The sequence below is a fragment of the Esox lucius genome, chromosome 1 (genome assembly GCF_011004845.1).
Source record: "Esox lucius isolate fEsoLuc1 chromosome 1, fEsoLuc1.pri, whole genome shotgun sequence".
NCBI lineage: Eukaryota > Metazoa > Chordata > Actinopteri > Esociformes > Esocidae > Esox > Esox lucius.
In genome coordinates this window covers 36186267-36208208 of record NC_047569.1, presented here as the reverse complement: position 1 = coordinate 36208208, position 21942 = coordinate 36186267, and the positions used below count along the sequence as shown (strand labels likewise).

At 41.1% G+C, this 21942-nt stretch overlaps 1 protein-coding gene across 2 annotated transcripts in view; it reads right to left on the bottom strand.

The window, feature by feature from the left end:
• The window catches only part of rffl (ring finger and FYVE-like domain containing E3 ubiquitin protein ligase), a 22073-nt gene extending 1459 nt beyond the window's left edge, over positions 1-20614 (bottom strand). Inside the window, exons 1-6 of one of the 2 annotated variants that reach the window (XM_010898505.4) lie at positions 20319-20613; positions 12325-12510; positions 7853-8248; positions 7521-7607; positions 1676-1886; positions 298-321 (exon numbers count right to left, since the gene is read on the bottom strand). In XM_010898505.4, the coding sequence (XP_010896807.2) occupies positions 298-321; positions 1676-1886; positions 7521-7607; positions 7853-8248; positions 12325-12501 (895 nt within the window). In that variant the 5' untranslated portion in view covers positions 12502-12510; positions 20319-20613. Of the gene's footprint in view, positions 1-297; positions 322-1675; positions 1887-7520; positions 7608-7852; positions 8249-12324; positions 12511-20318 lie in introns of both variants that reach the window. The other variant, XM_010898506.4, reaches the window with a different exon arrangement.
• Positions 20615-21942: the final 1328 nt, after the last annotated feature.

Below are 21942 nucleotides of genomic sequence, written 5' to 3'. Positions count from 1 at the left end.
GTACAAGATTTGATATTAGCAACATTCCAGCCCTACACAACATTCCAGCCCTATACGGAGTCTGGCTTTAAATGGTTAAACCTGATAATGTACAATGAATTGCTTAATACACTACTACATTTGTCTTTACACAAAATGCCCCAAACAATTTCATAATTTAAGTAATTTAGCAGATACTTAACTACAGAAACTTCCAGTAGCATATATAACCATTCATGCAAACCTACAACCCTGGCACTGTAACCGCAGAGCTTTGTAAGAGGTGGTTTAAAATAAAATAAAAAAAATAACACTCACCTGTGCCATCATCTGTATTTGAAACTGGAGGGAACACAAAAGGGGAAAAATAAAATGGATGTTAAACAACTTTATCTATTTTGTACTAGCATCCTAGTATGTAGTAGACACGAAACACCTTTATCTGTTTTGTACTAGTATGTAGTAGACACGAAACACCTTTATCTGTTTTGTACTAGTATGTAGTAGACGCGAAACACCTTTATCTGTTTTGCAGAGGTGGGACCAAGTCATTGTTTTGCAAGTCACATGTAAGTCTCAAGCCTTACCATTCAAGTCCCAAGTCAAGACAGGCAAGTCTCAAGTAAGTCTCAAGCCTTACCATTCAAGTCCCAAGTCAAGACAGGCAAGTCACAAGTAAGTCTCAAGCCTTACCATTCAAGTCCCAAGTCAAGACAGGCAAGTCACAAGTAAGTCTCAAGCCTTACCATTCAAGTCCCAAGTCAAGACAGGCAAGTCACAAGTAAGTCTCAAGCCTTACCATTCAAGTCCCAAGTCAAGACAGGCAAGTCACAAGTAAGTCTCAAGCCTTACCATTCAAGTCCCAAGTCAAGACAGGCAAGTCACAAGTAAGTCTCAAGCCTTACCATTCAAGTCCCAAGTCAAGACAGGCAAGTCTCAAGTCCTAAACTTTGAGTTGAGTCATAATGTGCTTGTCACAAAATTTGATATTCATTTCATATTTTTAACAAGAGTAATAGTATGTTACATGTATGCAAATCATGAATGTTTTTAAAAATATATACATTTATTACTTTCCAATGGAAATACATGTGCAGCCATAAGAAAGACATCAATATGATAAAGAAAATTGCTAACTGGGCCCAATTTGGACATTTTCACCTAGGGGTATACTCACTTTTGTTGCCAGCGGTTTAGACATTAATGGCTGTGTGTTGTGTTATTTTGAGGGGACAGCAAATTTACAGTTATACAAGCTGTATACTCACTACTTAACATTGTAGCAAAGTGTCATTTCTTCAGTGTTGTCACATGAAAAGATCTAATCAAATATTTACAAAAATGTTAGGGGTGTTCTCACTTCTGTGAGATATTGTAAGCCAGAACATTAAGCTAGCTTAATAGAAGTTCTAATAGATGTTCCACATTACAGCTCTGTAACATTCTGCCCGCTTTCTTTCCAATTACATTTGAGTAAATTAGTGATGAATCTGAGGTGTATTCATTAGTGCATATTGTAGCAAACCATTTACAACGCAAAACTTTCTGCAACTTCTGCAAGTTTCTCATCAGAAAATGTGGATTGGTCTTTCCCTGTTTAATTTATGTTTTGTTTTTTTGTAAACACAGCCAACTCGACTTTGTGCTGGTAGACAAAATTAAGAAAAAGCGTAATATTTTCTGGTAAAACCTTTACCCATGTTCTGGAGGTCCTTCTGGTCATGGTAGAGGCGGGTGACCCTTTCCATCAGCTCCCACTTTTCACAGCAGCCCTTGTAGTTGACAAAGTTGCGGGCCAGGATCTCCTTCAGCTGCCGGACACTGAGGGCGTCAATGTCCTCCACTGTGGTCAGGTCCGAGAGCGAGGACCGACGGCCAGGTGCCAGCACCTCCTCGGTGTCTGAGGACTGAGCCAACACACAACCAATTAGCACAGCAGCCAGGAGGGCACAATGTTTTAAGACTATGTAAGAATAAAGGTTTGGTTAAATGTTTAACAGCTACATTTGCAACCCAGTTTCCTAAGAACTTTTGACCATGTGTAAAAAGCAAAAAAATTGATCCTTGTGTTTAACCTAAAATAGTATAAAAGACAACATATCAAATGTTTGAACTGAGAAATGGTATTGTTTTTGGAAAAATACATGGTCATTTTGAATTTGCCAGTGACATGTTTCAAAAAGGTTTTGAAACCACGGTGTTGCATCTCCTCTTCTTTTAACAACACTCTGTAAGCATTTGGGAACTGAGGAGACCAACTGCTATACTTTTGAAAGTGGAACATATTCCCGTTCTTGATTCATATAGGATATCAGCTGACCAACAGTTCAGAGACTCCTTTGTTGTATTTTTCATTTCATGCAGACAGACCAGTTTAGCACCCAGACTCTTTTACTACAGAGCCTTGCTTTTGTTATACGTGCAGAATCTGGTTTGGCATTGTCTTGCTGAAATAAACAAGGCCTTCCCTGAAAAAGACGCATATGCTGCTTCAAAACCTGTATATATTTATGGTGCCTCCACAGGTGTACACATCACCCATGCCATGTGTACTAATGCACCCCCATACCATCACAGATGCTGGCTTTTGAACTGTGCGTTGATAAGCCGGATGGTCCCTCTCCTCTTTAGTCTGGAAGACGCAGTGTCCATGATTCCCATTTTTCTTTTTTTAAATGTTGATTCAACAGACCACAGGACAGTTTTACACTTTGCTTCAGTCCATCTTAAATGAGCTCGGGCCTGAGGAGCTCCGGACACAGAGGGGGACCCAGTGATGCAGGGTGACCAGGAGTTACAGGTACTACAGCCAAAACTGGATGTGGAAACTGTCACCCTAACCATGGGGTCAGTGGTTCTGGATCTTGTTTATATCTGATTTCTTTTTTGCATGGTAGAGTTTTAACTTGCATTTGCGGATGCTGCGACGGACTGTTTTCACAGACAATGGGTTTTGGAAGTGTTCCTGAGCCCATGCAGCGATTTCCACTACAGAATTGTGTCTGTTTTTAATGCAGTGCCGTCTGAGGGCCCAAAGATCACAGCCATCCAGTTTTGGTTTTCTGCCTTGTCCCTTGCATACAGAGATTTATCCGGATTCTCTGAATCTTTTAATGACTTTATGTACCGTAGATGATGAGATCCACAAACTCTTTGCAATTTTAAAATTGTTGCATTATTTTCCTGCGCAGTCTTTCACAGAGGGGTGAACCCTTCCCCATCCTCACTTTTGACAGACCCATCATCTCTGGAATGATCTTTAAATACCCAGTCATGTTACTGACCTTTTGCCAATGGACCTTATCAGTTGAGTCATATTCCACCAGGTTTAGTTTTGTAGCATTACACAATTATCCAGTCTTTTGTTGCCCCGTCCCAGCTTTGTTGAAATGTGTTGCTTGGCATCAAATTCAAAGTGGCATCAAATTCAAAAACAATAACATTTCCCAGTTTCAACATTTAATATGTCATCTTTATACTATTTTCTATTAATATATAAAGTTAAAAATAATTTGCACATCATTGCATTCTGTTTTTATTTACATTTTACACAGTGTTCCAACTTTTTTGGAAACAGGGTTGTAGTACGATGTGCCTTCCTCAATGTGATCCAGTACTTGACGACTGACATAGGAAAGGGGTATGCAACACTATTACTGTAGTGCCTTTTAATCTAATTAATCTGGAAAACCAGGTTTGTTGACCTTAGTCAATCACTGAACTGATCAATTAGCTCAGTTGATTAGGCATTCTGCAGCATTCAAGGAACAGGGTTGCCCTGAAAAGGGTTAAAGGTTTGTTTAAATTCAATGATAGAAATAGTGGGCTCTTCCTGATTTCCAAAGGTCTGAGGGAAAGGGTTAACAATCACATCACATTAACGGCCATCATAGTTGAATGTCTGAATTCATTATGTAAATGTTAAGGGACCCATACATCAACTGTGAACAGAGCTTGTATTCATTAATTCTCTCAGAGTAGGAAAGAGCCTTTCTGCTCAGAGATGCTGTATGAATATGGGGCCCAGAACCTACAACAAATATGATCCATTCTAGTTCTCTAATGTCCTTCCCCAAGGTTGATAATTTGAGTGTCCTCGTGTGACAACAACAACCAAACAAGTATTTTTGCTATCCCAGCTCAAGAGTTATTAGGAAGACCAGTGTCAATACATCCAGGGTCACTTAACAGTGTTTACATGACCACTCAAGTTGTACCCACTTGGTCAGTTAGTCACATACAGTGGATATAAGAAGTCTACACACCCCTGTTAAAATTCCAGGTTTTCGTGATGTAAAAGAATGAGACAAATATAAATCATCTCTGAACTGTTAATGTGACCTATAATGTGAACAATTAAATTGAAAAACAAACTAAAATCCTTGAGGGGGAAAAATGGAAAATAAAAACCTTACAATTACCTGGTTGCGTAACTGTGCACACCCTCTTATAACGGTGTTTAGAATTAACCAATCACATTCAAACCCATGTTAAATAAAAGTAATTACACACCTGTCATCATTGTGAATCTGATTAATCACAAATAAAGATCAGCTGTTCGAGTAGGATTTTCCTGACATTTTCTATATTGCATCTCAAAGCAAAAGTCATGGTCCGCAGAGAGCTTCCAAAGCATCAGAGGGATCTCATTGTTGAAAGATATCAGTCAGGAGAAGGGTACAAAATAATTTCAAAAGCATTAGATATACCATGGAACACAGTGAAGACGGTCATCATCAAGTGGAAAAAAATATGGCACAACTGAGACATTACCAAGAACTGGTTGTCCCACCAAAATGGATGGAAAGACGAGAAGAAAACTTGTCATGGAGGCTTCCCCCAAAAGCATGTGGGAAAATGTGTTATGGTCTGATGAAACCAAGGTTGAACTTTTTGGCCATCATTCCAAAAGGTATGTTTGGCGCATAAACAACACTGCACATCACCCAAAGAACACCATACCCGCAGTGAAGCATGGTGGTGGCAGCATCATGCTTTGGGGCTGTTTTTCTTTAGCTGGAACCAGGGCCTTAGTCAGGGTGGAGGGAATTATTAAACTTTTAGGCGTCTGTTAGAAAGCTGAATGTGAAAAGGAAGTTCACCTTTCAGCACGACAAGGACACAAAGCACACATCCAAATCCACAAAAGCATGGCTTCACCAGAAGAAGATTCATGTTTTGGAATAGCCCAGCCAGAGCCCAGACCTATATCCAATTGAAGATCTGCGGGGTGATCTGAAGAGGGCTGTGCACAGGAGATGTCCTCGCAATCTGACAGATTTGGAGTGCTTTCGTAAAGAAGGGTGGGCAAATATTACCACATCAAGATGTGCCATGCTAATAGACTCCTACCCAAAAAGACAGTGCTGTAGTATTAGTTTTGAGCTTGTGCACACTTATGCAACCAGGTTATTGTGATTTTATTTTATTTTCTCAAAGATTTCAGTTTGTTTTTCAATTGAATTGTTCAAGTTATAGGTCACAAAAAGTTCTGACATGATTTATCTTTGTCTCATTTCTTTTACATCACAAGAACCTGGCATTTTAACATGGGTTTGTAGACTTTTTATATCCACTGTATGGCTTTCACAGTGCAGTGTGGGGAATCTGAGGAATGAGGACAGCATGCCACATGAAATGACAAAGCTGATATCCATCAGCGGGGATAAGAATAGATTAGTGCAGGGCTACTAAGGGAAGAATTCTGACTGACAGGTGAATAGTGAGACACATTGTAACTAGCCAGCCATCCCATTTGTCCTACAATATGAAGAAACTAAACATAAACTCAAATCTATAAACACTGAGTCCTTTTTCTATCTTCTTGGAAAGGCACAAGTTGAAGTTTCCTGGGTTAAGGAATAACTTTCTTTTAGATATACTGATTTGTTGAATATTCATATAACAAAAACAGATATAGCCAAGGCTTAGAGGAATAGGGTTAAGAAGGTGTTTAAATAAATGTTACATTACTTTTCAAAATACACAAAAACAATAAGACAAAAAGCTGCAAACAGCATTTCTAGGTTTCAGCAGTCTGCCCACAATGGTGAAATTAAGAGAAATGACACACTTCGCCATGAACAGCTTCTCTACTCCTACTCCTCCAAAACACCACAAAGAACAAAATGACATTGTTTAGACATTGAATAAAACCAAAACCATTCAGAACTCTAAAACGCCACTCCCCTCTGGAACCAATTGTCCAATCCCCATAAAACTTTGTTTTCCAACCCCAACCAATATGCTTGCATGAAGGGTTTGTGTAAGACCCCGCTCACATGAAAATTAATCAGTCGGTAGTGGCCAAGATTTTCCTTTTTATGTTGATGTCTGGAAAAAACTGCATTGTTAGAACCTCCATAGATGCTACACATTAAGTAATGGGCAGAACTTTGGGCCCAAAGGACTAGGTACTTTCCCCCCTAAAATGTATAAGGAATCACCTTTCCACACCTCACCATCTCACAAGAACTTGCATTTCAAATTTCCATTGTGGAAATTGAATAATTGCCTCATATTAACCAACGCTAACAAATGGGGATCCTGAAGCTACACTATCTACTAATAATAAGCCTATCATGTTACATTCACTGCTAAAACGGACCATGTCTTATTATGCAACTCTGTGAATGGTGTTCCTTGAGAGCTTTTGACACTAAATTGAGGATGCCTGGAGCGAAAATAGTTGGGAACTAGTGGTTTAGGTTTATTTAATCTCTCCATGTCATGGTAAGATAAGGCCATGTCTCACAAATGACAGCAGAAGCATTATATTAGCAAAAGCATTATAAGCATTTCACCGAACAACAACAAAAACTATTCATGAATAGAACATTGCAAGCTTTTCTACGTTTCTGGCAGCCACTCACCTCCAGGGCGAGGGTAAAGCCATGTCGCTTCATCTCTAGTCCATATTACATGACGCCTAGAGGATCATAAGACAAATCCTCTTTTGCATTTCAAGCTAGCCCTGCTGCACTGGGTAAACACCCAGCAGTGCTCACGCTGGAGACGGCCTCAAGTCATTAGTGGATGTAGACTGTGTGGAGTGTTGTTTTCAATACATTTCTGGCTGTGTACTGTATTTTCTTTTTGATGTCCGCTAAACAAATGTTGGTTTTTCTGAGGGTTTTTGAGGACGGGTGGATGGCCTTGGTTAGGGCTAAGAGTTTAGGGCCTTGGTTAGGGCTAAGAGTTTAGGGCCTTGGTTAGGGCTAAGAGTTTAGGGCCTTGGTTAGGGCTAAGAGTTTAGGGCCTTGGTTAGGGCTAAGAGTTTAGGGCCTTGGTTAGGGCTGAGAGTTTAGGGCCTTGGTTAGGGCTGAGAGTTTAGGGCCTTGGTTAGGGCTGAGAGTTTAGGGCCTTGGTTAGGGCTGAGAGTTTAGGGCCTTGGTTAGGGCTGAGAGTTTAGGGCCTTGGTTAGGGCTGAGAGTTTAGGGCCGAGAGTTTAGGGCCTTGGTTAGGGCTGAGAGTTTAGGGCCTTGGTTAGGGCTAAGAGTTTAGGGCCTTGGTTAGGGCGACTCCAGTTTCGGCCATAGTACCTGTAACTCCTGGTCACCCGGCAGCACTGGGTCCCCCTCTGTGTCCGAAGGCTCCCCAGGACCAGAGGGCACCAACACAGACGCGGTCTATAAACACAAGTCCAACACAACCGGCACACTAAATCAGCTAGACAGTTAGCCACGCCGCAACTGAAGAGGCAACACAGAGCAGTGAGATGGTCAGGGCCCCATTGCCAAGCCGCCGTTAATGACACGTCAGCATGCAACACAAAAGACAAAAAGGGACATGGTGAATGTGCCTACTGACAGGCAGGCATAGTTAAGCAGGGGTTTGTCAGGTGTCCAGTGGCAGCTCCTCTTTTGGCACTCACCTGACTGTCATTCTGAGCGGCCGGCGGTTCTGAAGGGACTTGGCCCGTGGCGGTGGAGTCCGGGTGCGTGGAGGGTGTGTTGGAGCTGGGGGCCGGGGCTGACGGAGTCGGGGCGTCACGCTGAGTGACTTGGATCAGGGAGTTGACGTCCAAGCTGGCGGGCAACTGCTGACCCAGAACCAGCTCCACCAGTTCCTCCTTCTCGCGGCACATCTGCGTTGAGACCTCATGCAGGTGGAGGTAGTCACGCAGGTCCTTCACCTTCAGCTTCATCAGTTCGGTGCGCTCAAACAGCGTGCGGTGGAACCGCTGGCAGGTGTGGCAAAGGCGCGGCCGGGGCTCCAGCTGGGCCGAACACCTGCCACAGAAATTCTTCTTGCAGTCCACACAGACATGCTGTGGGGAGAGGAAAGGTCACCACAGGGAACGCAGCATCACGCTTTCCTGTTTCCCAAATGAGTTTCAATAAAGAGTGAATAATGAGATCAGGAACGTTATTTGTAAATATTCCCAGACCTCGCACCAACTTTAGACATGGAAAATGAATCACTGGTCCCAGGGTTTGTAACGGGAGAACAAGGAAAACACAGACAAGGTTTGAAACTAAGGACATGGCTTACATACCAAATGTGTCTGGTTTATCTGTATGCAATTACGCTAATTTTAACATCACCCGGTAGGGATAAAGGCATTCCAAAAACACTCAAATGTTGACAATGTATGCACAAATGTTGACAATGTATGCACAAATGTATATACAGAAAGTAAACAACTGCAGGTATGATTAAATATGATAAATGCACCGTTCTAGTCACACAATGCTACCATTTTTAATGAATACGATTTTGAAATCTTATATAGATATAGTGAAAGTAATAATACCAATATAATGTTGTCGTCAAACAAAGAAATGGCTTTAATTGTTGCGCCATTAATTAACCCCTTTCTTCTGTTTTTTGCACAGACTTAATCTGACGAGGCAGGTAAGTCTTTCCGACAAGGTGACTTATTTCAGTTGTTTTTTGCTTAGGGCCCCCAAAAGCTCTAGCCTTTTTGGGGTCCCTAAGCAAAATTTCATTTGGGGCCTCCTCTCCCCTCTCGGACAGGGGATCCCTAGCAGTGGGAGGCCCCCTAGCGGATGGGGGCCCTAAACGACAGCTTGTCGCTTATGCCTGGAGCCGGCCCGGTTTAGGGATGGGCAGTATTTAAGACATGTATTTCAAATACTTATTTCAAATACAAAATAGGATTTTGTCATTTGTATTTGATAGGGTTGATGAAAATGGTTTCATATTTTGTATGAAAATACATTTTGTAGTTTGTTGTTTAAAAGTACTGTAAAATACTTTGTGAGAAGTATTTGTGTAGGTTGCCATCTTTCCATCGATTTTTAGCATTAATTTCCAAAATCTTTAACAGTTCAGGTGTTTGTTTTAGTAGTCTAGGGTAAATCATTTACCAGTTTAGGTAATGTTCTGGCTAACTACTGTGAGGGGAAAAAATCATTTGATCCCCTGCTGATTTTGTATGTTTGCCCACTGACAAAGAAGACATTTGCCCACACTTAAAATTAAGGTATTTGGTATCTTATTTTAAAATACATTTTGATGTATCTTTACCCATTCTCTGGCCCTGCTCACAAGTCACCATACAGCCATTGAGTTTGAGGGTCAGTGTTTTACAAGAAAATATTTAAATCAAGCACATTTCAATGTACAGTTTGTAATGAAGTCATATTAGAGATCGTTCTTTTGCCAGGCACTGCATACAGCATGAAGCTGGTAGAGAGAATGGAAAGAGTGAGCAAAGCTGTCAAAGAAAATCTTGTCAATTATACTTTGAAGAATTATACTAGATGCATGTTGTTTTGTGGTTTGGATGTCGTCACAATTATGTGGAAAATAATAGAAATTAAGAAATACCCTTGAATGAGTGTGTCCAAACTTGACTGAGGCCGTCTGTGTTCTTGAGGGACCGATAAGAAGTGAAGCATAAGCATTTTGTTATCCCCTTTATTGGGGACGGTTTCTTATTTACATTTCCGCTCAACAGTGTGGGAATCCAAACAACTATGTCTTGGAGAGGATCTGAGCATGAAAGAGGGCACTGATGGTTGAGTGATCTCCTGCCTAGAAAACAACGTTTCACCCAGATTCTTATTTACTGCTTGGTTCTTTACACGGTTTAAGACCCTGATGGGGTCATTCGCGATAGATATTAATACAATATTGATACAATTACTCAATCAAATCATTGATTCTGCAGGTATCAACTCTAATTTTTATTTACCCAAGCTTTATTGGACAAGATCTGTCAGAAACGTGACTAAATGTGATATAGAAAGGTCTGGATACAGTGACTTCTATACCTGACATTGATACCAGGCTTTGCACTGACACCAGAGCTGTAGTTTACAACTTCTGTCTGAGTAGTGAGACGGCAACTATTAACAAACCTGTCACGTTGTAGTACATTAACCAAACACAAAGCCAACCGTCATCTGGTTAATGGACAGACACACCAAGAAAAGCTATAAAGAACAACAGTCCTTTCCCTTGGCTTCCTGGGATAATAACCCCAAAACGTTCTCCATCTGTTGCATCTGTGGAAGTCTTAAAAGCTTGCCGACCTTAAGTTGTAAAACACGATAGGGACTTTTCTAGATGTCACTGCCTAAACACAAAGATACTCTCAGATGATGGCCTAACAAAAATCCTAATATTGGGTTGCCAACAGTTCCAGCCCCACGGGAGGCCAAGCCAGTCAGTGACCCTCCAGATTTAAGCCCCACCAATGTTTTCCCATGAACTGCTGTTAACCTAGTCCCCACAATACACATGCGGAAGTTTCTGGAAATGAGATGATCCTGCTCTGTAATTATTCCTCCTCTACAATTACCGTCCAAGAGGAAAAGTAGCCTACACAATACTGCAGGCCAAAAGTGTCCACTCAGACAACGATAAAGACAAAGCACAGAAATATACAGAACTCTGCACCTGATTTGTGCATTGGTCTTATCCTGCACACCTGATAAAAAGAAAATGCATACATACATTTGTCCAGAAAACAGATGAATCGTCCCAACTGCCATCAATAATAATCATAGGAATACTTTTGGAGAATAAAAATGTTGATGTGTAATTAGATTTTTTTTTTTTAAGTGAGTCGTCAGAATGAATTAAAAAAACGGGATAATGGAGGCTTTGGAGGTGTGGGGGGCAGGTGAGTGTAGCATGGGTACTCTGAGACAAACCTTAAGGGGACAAAATATTTTTGAGTGTGTAACTGAAAAAAACATTCATACCAATTTTATTTAGCTACATTTCTTCTGCTTAGTTACAACTGCCCTCAGGGTTGGCACGTTAACACACAGGTGCGGTGACAGATTAGCGACCAGAAAGCACTGGGTTAATTTTCTCCAGTTCAGCCAGGCAGAAACTGACTGGATCTTAAATGTACAGTGGGGAGAATACATATTTGATACACTGCCGATTTTGCAGGTTTTCCCACTTACAAAGCATGTAGAAGTCTGTAATGTTTATCATAGGTACCCTTCAACTGTGAGTGACGGAATCTAAAACAAAAATCCAGAAAATCACATTGTATGATTTTTAAGTAATTAATTTGCATTTTATTGCATGACATAAGTATTTGATACATCAGAAAAGCAGAACTTAATATTTAGTACAGAAACCTGTTTGCAATTACAGAGATTCATACATTTCCTGCACACAGTGCAGCAGGGATTTTGGCCCACTCCTCCATACAGACCTTCTCCAGAATCCTTCAAGTTTCAGGGCTGTCGCTGGGCAATACAGACTTTCAGCTTCCTCCAAAGATTTTCTATTGGGTTCAGGTCTGGAGACTGGCTAGGGCACTCCAGGACCTTGAGATGCTTCTTTCTCCTTAGTTGCCCTGGCTGTGTGTTTCGGGTCGTTGTCATGCTGGAAGACCCAGCCACGACCCATCTTTAATGCTCTTACTGAGGGAAGGAGTTTGTTGGCCAAGATCTCGCAATACATGGCCCCATCCATCCTCCCCTCAATACGGTGCAGTCGTCCTGTCCCCAAATACTTATGTCATGCAATAAAATGCAAATTAATTATTTAAAAATCATACAATGTGATTTTTAGACTCCATCTCTCACAGTTGAAGTATACCTATGATAAAAATTACAGACCTCTACATGCTTTGTAAGTAGGAAAACCAACAAAATCAGCAGTGTATCAAATACTTGTTCTCCCCACTGTACATAATTCATATAACCTACTGAACACACATTTTTGCCAGAAAAATATAGCTGTATGATATTAAGTTCAGATAAGACTTGGTTGGGTGGTTGATGTAGCTGATGGCCAATAAAATAAAAAAAAGAGGGCAAAAAATGATTTTTTTTCTTTTTGGCGGGGTGGGGGGGGGGGGATTTTCTTTGGTAACAACCCTATGGGAAAGGGTAAGAGTGATCTCGGTACCTTTGTGGCTACAGTGTCGAAGCGCCCTCCGCAGGCTTTGCAGATGTTCTCACGGAGTGAGGGCGACGGGTAGCTGCTGAAGCCCGAGTTAGTGTAGGCCTGGTGTTGTGGTCTGCTGTTGGTCTCCTCCACTGTAGCAGTTTCCAGGCAGAACCAGTTACAGCAGGATGCCCACATGCTCCCCACCTGAAAACACAGACCTTTAGACGGGCTCTACCTGGACACACACACACAAGTTTGTATGGCTATCCTCATGGGGACCAGAAAATAGAAATTGCATGCTCCCTTGCCCTAATCTTAACCCTAAACCTAACCATAATCCTAAACTTAATCTAACCCAAACCTTAACCTCAATAAAGTAACATTAATGCCTAAATCAACCAATTCTAACTTACAATTCTAAAATGAATTGTAAGTTGGACCCTAAACCTAAACCCTGAGCCGGAAATTGACGTTTGCCTCATGAGGACCGGCAAAAGGTCCCCATTATAGTTAGACCTAAAACTCACACACACACAAAATCTCTAAGCACTTTCTAGGCATACTTGCACATGAAAAACCAGGCACACCCAACCTTTCTAACAGTTGCTAGTTTTTACTTCTCTCTACCAAGACATGGTAGCATGATTTATCATGTTTTCTGCTAAAACATTATTAAAAATGATTTATTATTTTCAGGATAAATCTATTCCTTCAACTTCTGCACATTTTGTTGTGTTACAGACTTAATTTACTAAGTTCATTACACTTAGTTTTACCTTCTATCTACACAATATGCCATAATGACAAAGCAAAAGGGTCAATTATTGAGAAAATAATAATGTGGTAGAGCCACTCCATCATAAAGGCCAGACAGATGGAGCATGGCAGAAATGTTGGCCTTCTAGCAGGTTCTCCATTCTCAGCAGAGACTGAAGCTCAGTTAGAGTGGCCATAGGGTTCTCAGTCCTCTCCCTAACCAAGGCGTTTCCTGCCCGGTTACTTCGTTTGGCCAGATGCCCGGGAAGATTCTTGGTGGTTTCAAACTCATTCTACTTCACAAGGATTTAGCCCACTGTGCTCCCGGGAACTTTCAATGCCTGAGCAATTTTCTTTAAAAACCTTTCCTGAACCTATGCTGTGACCCAATAATCTATAAGAAATCTATATTGCATGAAAACGGAAAGAAAGTGGAGGGTGTCTGAATACATTCCACAGGCACTGTCTTTTTAATATACCGGTCTATTAATGTCATGTATGGCGGCATGTTAGACGTTTTGTGTGAACCCCAGGAAGAGTAGTGGGGGCGTTCTGCTGTAAATGGGGATCATAATAACAATCTGAAAAGCCAGGAGATGTGAAAGATTAAGAAAAGAGTACGGGGTGTAGTGAGATGCTGAATTGGTTATAAACCAAGACAGAGTCCACGGAGTAGAGACCAAAGAGACAAGGTGTGTGAATCACACCTGAGAGCAGATTGAAGGACATGAGCCAAGATCAAAGAAGAACTGGACTGAGAACGAGGTGTGAGAGGATTAAGGGGCCGGCTACGAGGGAAAGACATGTGGGGGCGTTACAGCGCAGTGGTGTGGCAGGATAGATGTCCAACGCTGAGCTCAATCAATGACACAGGGATGGCAACTGAAATGAGAGATGTGCAGTGAATGGCAATGGCACTGGCCTCTCGATAACTTCTCTCAGAAAGGAGAGCCGGTAGCGGGTAGCTTTTGGCTGCCATAAGTGGGGCTCCCATCATTAATTCAAAGCTTGTTTGCAGACGGAGATTGAAGGAGCCAATGCTGGCCATACTGCAGTTGACATCCAATCTCCCAAACACGAAGCGAGGACTGCAGCCTCTACCCCAGGACCCAAAGTATCTGAAACTATTTGGGCAGGTTCTCCTTCTCCACACAAACTGATTAATTGTGAGGTAAAACTGATCATGGATCGCCACAACTAACGTAAGAGGCTTTCTGTGCACATGCCCAGGTCCGAAAGCATTCAGTGGTGAAGTCCTCAAAGGGCTGGTAAGTTTCAAACTGTGTAGCATAAATCTAAGTTGCCTAACTTTTCAATAAATGAGTTTCATGTTCATGAAATTACTAAACGCATGAGTCCCCTGTGGTAATGAAGCTAGGCTACACACAGAGCTATAGACAAGAGCATGGCAGACATGGCAGATCCACTTAAACAGCTGCTGCAAAGGATATGCGGCTTGAAGCGGAGTACAACGGTTGATGAAAAGTGACTGTGTTCCTCAGTCCCCCAGGGACCAACCCCACAACAGTGTACTAAGGCATAAAACAAGTCTACTTGAATAATGAGGGAACGCCTTGTAAAGATAACAGTCTGACCACATCCCCATTGCAACGCACTGTGTTTAGACTAATGTAATAAATACTAAAAGACAGCTGTTTACTCCTGATTTAAGTAGAAGCATATCGTGTCCTGATATGGGCTAGGTTTGTAAGCCTTCGTACCGTTACTGTAACAAATAGTATTACTGGCATTGCACGGAATGGCCGTAATTTGCTACAAATTGTATGTACACAAAACAGAGATGCTAACTGCTAAGGACTCGAAAATGTCTGCAGCAGACATTCGCTAAACGGGTGGTTGTCATTTAGGTAAGAACATAGTGAAACAGTCCTTAAGTGCTTCACACTAAATAAAGAATATATAGCTTGTGGAAAAATGCTGCTTGCTTTTAATAGAATATCTCGCTAAAACTGTGAGGCCTAGTTTAAATGTAGGACAGGTAAAGCAGACAAAAAAGTAATTATTGTGGCTTCAATAAATTCTAACCAGCGCTCTCTACCTCTGACTCAGTTTCCTGATTTAGCATCCTGGTCATGGGTGTTACACTGGTGTCATAGATGCTGCCCTGTTTGGTGGGGGTAATGTAGTGACCTAGGTAAGGCCGCTACTCACCCCTCCAAATGGGAGTTCCCTATAATGTCGAATTTGGCAGGCAGTGTCTGGAACCCGTGACCTTCGTCTCCCCAGACTGCTCCAAAAAGGGACATCCCATTTGGAGGGGCGGGTATTGGCCTTACCCAGGTCACTACATTATGTACATATTAGGGACGTCCGTGAATTTGAGGATGATGTTGGAGCGGTGTGCGGCCACGCAGACCGGTGCGCCACAGAGAAAGGACGCACTGAAAACAACGTTGTTTTAACAAAATACCACCAGCACATTAACTTTCCTACCCGGGGCCATCAGACTCTGGACCATTGTTATTCACAAATACGGAATGGTTACAAACCCCTCCCCCGCCCTGCATTTCAATTTAGCTCCTCCCATCCTATAAACAATGCCTGAAGCAGGAAAAAACTGTTCCTCAGACAGTTCAACACTGGAATGAGGGATCCATTGCTGCTCTACAGGACTGCCACCCCAATAGACCTACAGATGATGCCATCACCCTGACGACACGCACCGCCCTCTCCCACCAGGAAAAAAACAACACATATCTGAGGATGCCGTTTCTGGACTACAGCTCTGCATTCAACACTATTGTGCCTGCCAAGCTTGTTCCTAAGCTCAGGAACCTGGGACTTAACACCTCCCTTTGCAACTGGATCCTGGACTTCCTGATGGGCAGACCCCAGGTGGTGAGAACAGCCAACCTCACCTCCTCTGCACTGACCCAGAGCACTGGAGCCCAACAGGGCCGCGTGCTCAGTCCCCTCCTGTACTCCCTGTTCACGTATGACTGTGTGTCCACACATCTCCAACACCATCCTCAAATTCGGAGACAACACTAGCATTCTGGGTCTTATGTCCGACAACGACCATTTACAGAGAGGAGGTAAGGAGACTGGCTACATGTTGCCAGGACAACAACCTCTCTCTCAACGTCTGTAAGACCACAGAGATTATCGTGGACTTAAAATGTGGCATGTCTGTGAAAACTCTCACCAACTTCTACAAAAGCATTCCCATCGAAAGCCTCCTCTCAGGCTGCATTACTGCCTGGTAGAGCAGCTGTTCCGGTGCAGGCCAGAAGTCCCTACAGAGGGTGCTAAAGTTTGCGGAGCGCATCATTGCCTGCCATTTCCCCTGCGTGCAAGACATCTACCAAACACAATGCCTGAGGAAAGCACGGAACATCATCATAGATCACAGCCACCCAGGCTATGGTCTGCTCACACTGCTGCCGTCTGATAGAAGCTACCAGAGCACGCACTTCCAGACTCAAAAACAGCCTTTTCCCTCAGGCCATAAGGCTCCTCAACCAGCAACACTGATCCATGATCAGACTGATCACACACAAACATTCCACATGCACTGATGTCCTTTCAGGTTCTTTTAATGGGCATTAGAATATTACATTCATAAGCATATTACACTCATACGTATCTATAATAATCAATGCTTCTAACATACTGTTCATACTCCCCAATCCTGATCTTACAAATTGATGCTAGTTGTCATTTTATATGTACATTACTCCCATATTTTCCATATCTAAGATATTCAGTAGTACTATAAAAATTGCTGCTAGTTTACAGTACTCTTTTTAAACTGCTGCTATGTAGTGTTATATATATATATATATATATATATATATATATATATATATATATATTATTGCTTTATCCTATTGCAAAACATTTATTTATTAATTCTTCATAAATTCTCCCTACATAGCTGTAGCATGCTATCCCTCCATAAGCTTATTGCACACATATGTATCTGTAATATTCAGTAACTCTACCAATTGCAGCTAGTGTACAATGTACATTCTTGATTTATTTTATTATTTTTCTGTCTAGCTATATTTTTGCTTATATACTCTTAATCTCTCACTACGTAGTTGTCGGGTGCCATGTCTCAAGAATATAATTGTGATGACGCTGTGTCGTTTATAGAGAATATTTCCTTAAATTACAACAGTTTCTCAGTTTCTGACATTGTTTTGTTTACAAGCTTCGTGGAATTTCCATGTTATATTTTAAACTGCATACAAGTCTAGTCGGATTCAAGGTATTTAACGACAGATACATTCTCCAACAGAGGCAAGCGCAGTGGCTGTTACCATGGCAATGTTCTTGCGTTTAAAGTGATACTTAAGTTGAGACACATTCACCAACGTTCAAGCGTTCAAACTACGTTTCTACTTACTGGGAATACATTTATTCCACAAGATATTCACTTATGTTTTTTATGCGTCAAAACTATTTTGATTCATTTAGGGAAGACGTGGGAAAAAGTTGTTATTGTTTAGAGACAGGAATCTACACAGTGCCCCTTTAAAATAGTTACCTCGGTTTGATTTGATAAAGGGGGAGAGGTATACAGCTCGTTACTGCAAGTCAAGTAAGCTAATAAAAATTCTTGAAACGTCTGTTTCGGTCAAGTATTTTCTGCCATTTGGACAAGAGGCCAAAACAGGTATTGTCATGCGCTGACATGCGTCACAATGACAAACTGTTAGCTTTGCAGGCATCCAAGGAGCCCGAGAGATTCTAGAGCACGATGAGTTAAGGAACTCACTGCTGACGATGCCTCTTGCTGCCTGCTGCGGTGACGTTAGTTAATATTCAAGATTCGGACTTTGATCGTCAATACCTCATCAACGAACCCAGCCAGACAGCAATTACATATTCTGAATCTGCTGGAGATAGCGAACAACCAACACTCCCTGTATTCTCTATTGCGTTCAATTTTTAAAAAGACCACGTTACAGTAACTTCTATGGCGGATTCTACGTGTATTCTTAGTTAAGGGAGCGTGTTAAAAGTGTATAATATATGTAGTTTTACTGACTGACAAACAGTTGTCCCTAATAGACCATCAGGGACAACTGCCCTACCATGAACATCATTCAGTATTATAATTAAAGAAATTATTAATTTAATTTAAAAAGTTTTAATTCAGATAAATCTCAATTGCTCTAACCCAATAAAACGTCTGTTGAAATAATCAACTGATATAGTTTCAAGTAGAGCTGGCCTACCATCAACATCCTTTTGTTTGTCTATTTTTCAAATTTGGGAAATTATTACCAGAATATAAACCAATTTTTCATGAATTCTGTTTAACAGCTTGGACCCAATAAAACCTACATGGAAATAATCAGCTGATCTATCTTCATGGAGAGCTGCTCTACCATCAACATCTTTTAGATTGTCTATTTCTTATTTATTTTGGACATCATTACTAGTTTATAAAGCATTTTTTCATGAATTATGTCAATAGCTCAGAACCAGTAAAACCTAAATAATCAACTGAAATAGCTTCAGAGTGAGCTGCTCTACCATCAACATTCCATAGTTTGGCTATTTTAAATTTGTTTACATTATTACTAGTTTATAAATATTTTTTTTCGTCAAACATGCTCAGAAGCTTGGCCCCAATAAAACTTTTGTGGAAATAATTAACTGATAGAGCTTCAGGGAGAACTGCCGTCATGGTAATGCATGGTAATAAAGCAGTTTTTCACGTTCTTTTCGACTCTGAAAGATTCATATGAAACCAATATGGAAAAACAAGGGAGTGTTGCTTGTTCGCTATCGCCAGCAGATTCAAACTGTTATTGCGGTCTTTCTGGCAGGTTTCGTTGATGAGGTATTGACGATCAAACTCCCAATCTTGAATATAAAGCTTCACCGCATTTTGCTGCCTGGGCGATGATGGCCAATTAGCATTGGACCTTCTAACCACTCTTCAGCTAATGATAAGTTTAACCCTTTAAACATATGTTCATTGTTCAATACTACTACCCAGATTGCTGCTAGTTTACAGTTAAAAAAATTAAACAGCTGATAGTGTACAGCACAGGTGTCAAACCGGTTCCACGGAGGGCCGAGTGTCTGCAGGTTTTCGCTCTCACCTTGTACCTGATTGATTAATTAGTTCACTAATTGGTTAATTTCTACCCCCACCTGGTTGTTCAGGTCTGACCTGGGAACCAATTTAAAGGAAAACCCAAAGACCTGCAGACACTCGGCCCTCCGTGGAACCGGTTTGACACCCCTGGTGTACAGTGTTACGTATGTTATTGCTTTATTTTTTAATTAGCAATATATTTGTTGCATATATGTTTTTCTTAATTCTCACTACGTAGATGTCGGGTGCCATGTCACAAGAAATTAATTGTGCATGATGACGCTGTTTGTTAGGTGCATTTGACAAATAAACCTTGAAACTTCAACTTGAAACGTAGTCACAGTGGTGGTCAACCTGGTACTAAGACCTAACGTTTAGTACTGCTGACATAAGTCAAATGTTCTGTTATTATGTTTGTTGTCCATCGAAATGTATATTGTATCACCTTTATTAAAAACGATGTTATCAAACACCATTTAATAGTTTAAAAACATAGCTAAATTAAAGTGTAACGGAAAGTGTAACGTCTCCAAACCATCGCCTAAAGCGTGTTCAAAGGGATAAGCAATTGTGTATTTTCATACTCTACTATCACTGTTTCAGTATGAATTGCCGTAAAAACTAAAATTCTCATCAAAAGATGTAATTACAATGTTAGGTAACACACCATATGCGCAGAAAAACGATCCGAACCTGCCGTTTCTCTCAAAACTGCCCATATGCAGGCCGTCAATGGCACTACCTGTTTTGACAAAAGGAAAACTAATGACGGTTTCATTTAATTACGTTTTGGGGTTTTAGATCAAGAAAGAAAGAACTCGTCAAACCGCAAACACTGCTGGTCTGTTGAGTCCGTACCGCAAGCGTTACCGGAAGTCTGGATGTCGCGTGAAAACTGTCAGTGCAGTACTAACCACTCGAAAATATATCGATGATATAGACAACGTTCACGACACAAACTAGAATTTCCTCAAGTTGGGCATATTTCTAATTGTCGTTGGTCGCTGGGCTGTTTATCCTTATTTAGGGTCTCGAGTGTTCAATAACAACGACCAGACTGTCACGGTTAGCAACAATAAGCTATTCAGACATACTTTGGCTATTTAGCTAACAAGTGTGTAGTGGGGCTATCTCGCTAAATGTATCCCAACTTTTTACGAGTTCAAAATAATCTTACCTCGACACGAAAAGCCCAGTGTCGTCTGACGCGGACTTGTAACACCTGGCAAGTAGTTCGCTGCCTGTTTGATTACTTTTGTGTGGAGCTAATGCTCTTCAACGCCAACTTAATGAATACAAAGAAATTCGAACCTAGATAAAGTGAAACAGGAAGAAAGCGCTTCAAGCCAGTGACACTCCCCTGGTTACCCTGCCCCTGAGGGTTGCTGACGCGTGTGCACGTACAAGTAGCTACATTTCGAATCATCAGTAGTTGACGAGGTCGAATTTGTGCGGATACGCACAAAGTTTTTCCGAATAGTGATGGGTCGTCTACGACCGAACGACTCTTTTTGATGGACATTGGGAGCCGAATCGCATTGGCGAACGGGGCCATTCAGTTGGCTCCATGAGTTCCTTACTTAATAAACAACTATACTTTTCTGATATGTTACTAAATTATTCACTAAAGATTGTAAAACTAATCCGTAATTAAAGGAGAGCGGATTTTTCCAATAGGGTCAAGTCAGGTAAAATAAAAGCAGGCAATATAATAACTGCAGTTGAAAAGTAACCTAAACTTGCATTTCACGATCTAACGTAATGCTACCTTTTTTGTCTTTACATTGGTGAATTGCACCTTTATCTTTCAGGTGAACAGTGGCTCAAGAGACGGTTCACCAAAATGATTCGAAATGTCCATCACAACTTTATGCCTAGCAATTTTATTTATATGGAAGTAGCGTCCTCTGGTGGACACCAATAGAACGATGGAGGATTTTGTATAAAACGTTCCCAACAATTTTTATTTACATTCTCTTAATTACAGCCACTGAGCCAAATAATATCAAATACGTATTTTCAACCAGATAGACGCGAATTATTGGGGTACATGTGCTAGAAACATCTTTTAAACCAGAAAGACCCAACATTTTGTCCTAGGAATGTAGCCTACTGAACAGTTTTATGGTAGCACTTCTTTCACATTTTCTATTTGTCTCGCTTTTGAATCAGGAATATTGTGTAAGTGTAACCTATGTAGCAGACACATCACTACAAAATCATGGATGGGGGAGATAAGCCTCGTTTTGGGGGTTCTGGGCCTACTCCCCCAAACCTCTTTTCATCATGTACATTTAGAGTAACAACGGGTGTAAAATCTATCAAAATAAGGTTATTTTTGGTCACGGTAGGCTAAAATTATACCTGTCTCATAGTTTGTGTGTGTGTGTTAAACACTGATCTAATATGACTGATCTAATACGAATTCTATCTAAATAAAGAAATAAAGTCCACTCTGTCTTCATCCATCCAACACCAACAAAAGTCACAAAAACGGTTGTACAATGTTGCTAAATACTTTTGTCAACTATAGTTTAGGCCAGTGGTTCCCAACCAGGGGTACTAGGACCCCTGGGGGTACTTGGCCTCTCCACATGGGGTACTTGAAAAAAACTCATGACACCATAGACTTACTAGTGAAATTAACACGAGGGGGTACTTCAGGGGTACTGAAAGCAGTGCAAAAACATTTTGGGGGTACAGTAACTAAAAAAGGTTGGGAGACACTGGTTTAGGCTATAGTAAATGAACATCTAAATACAGTATATTCTGTTTCTAAACTAGATTTCTCTGAATCATTC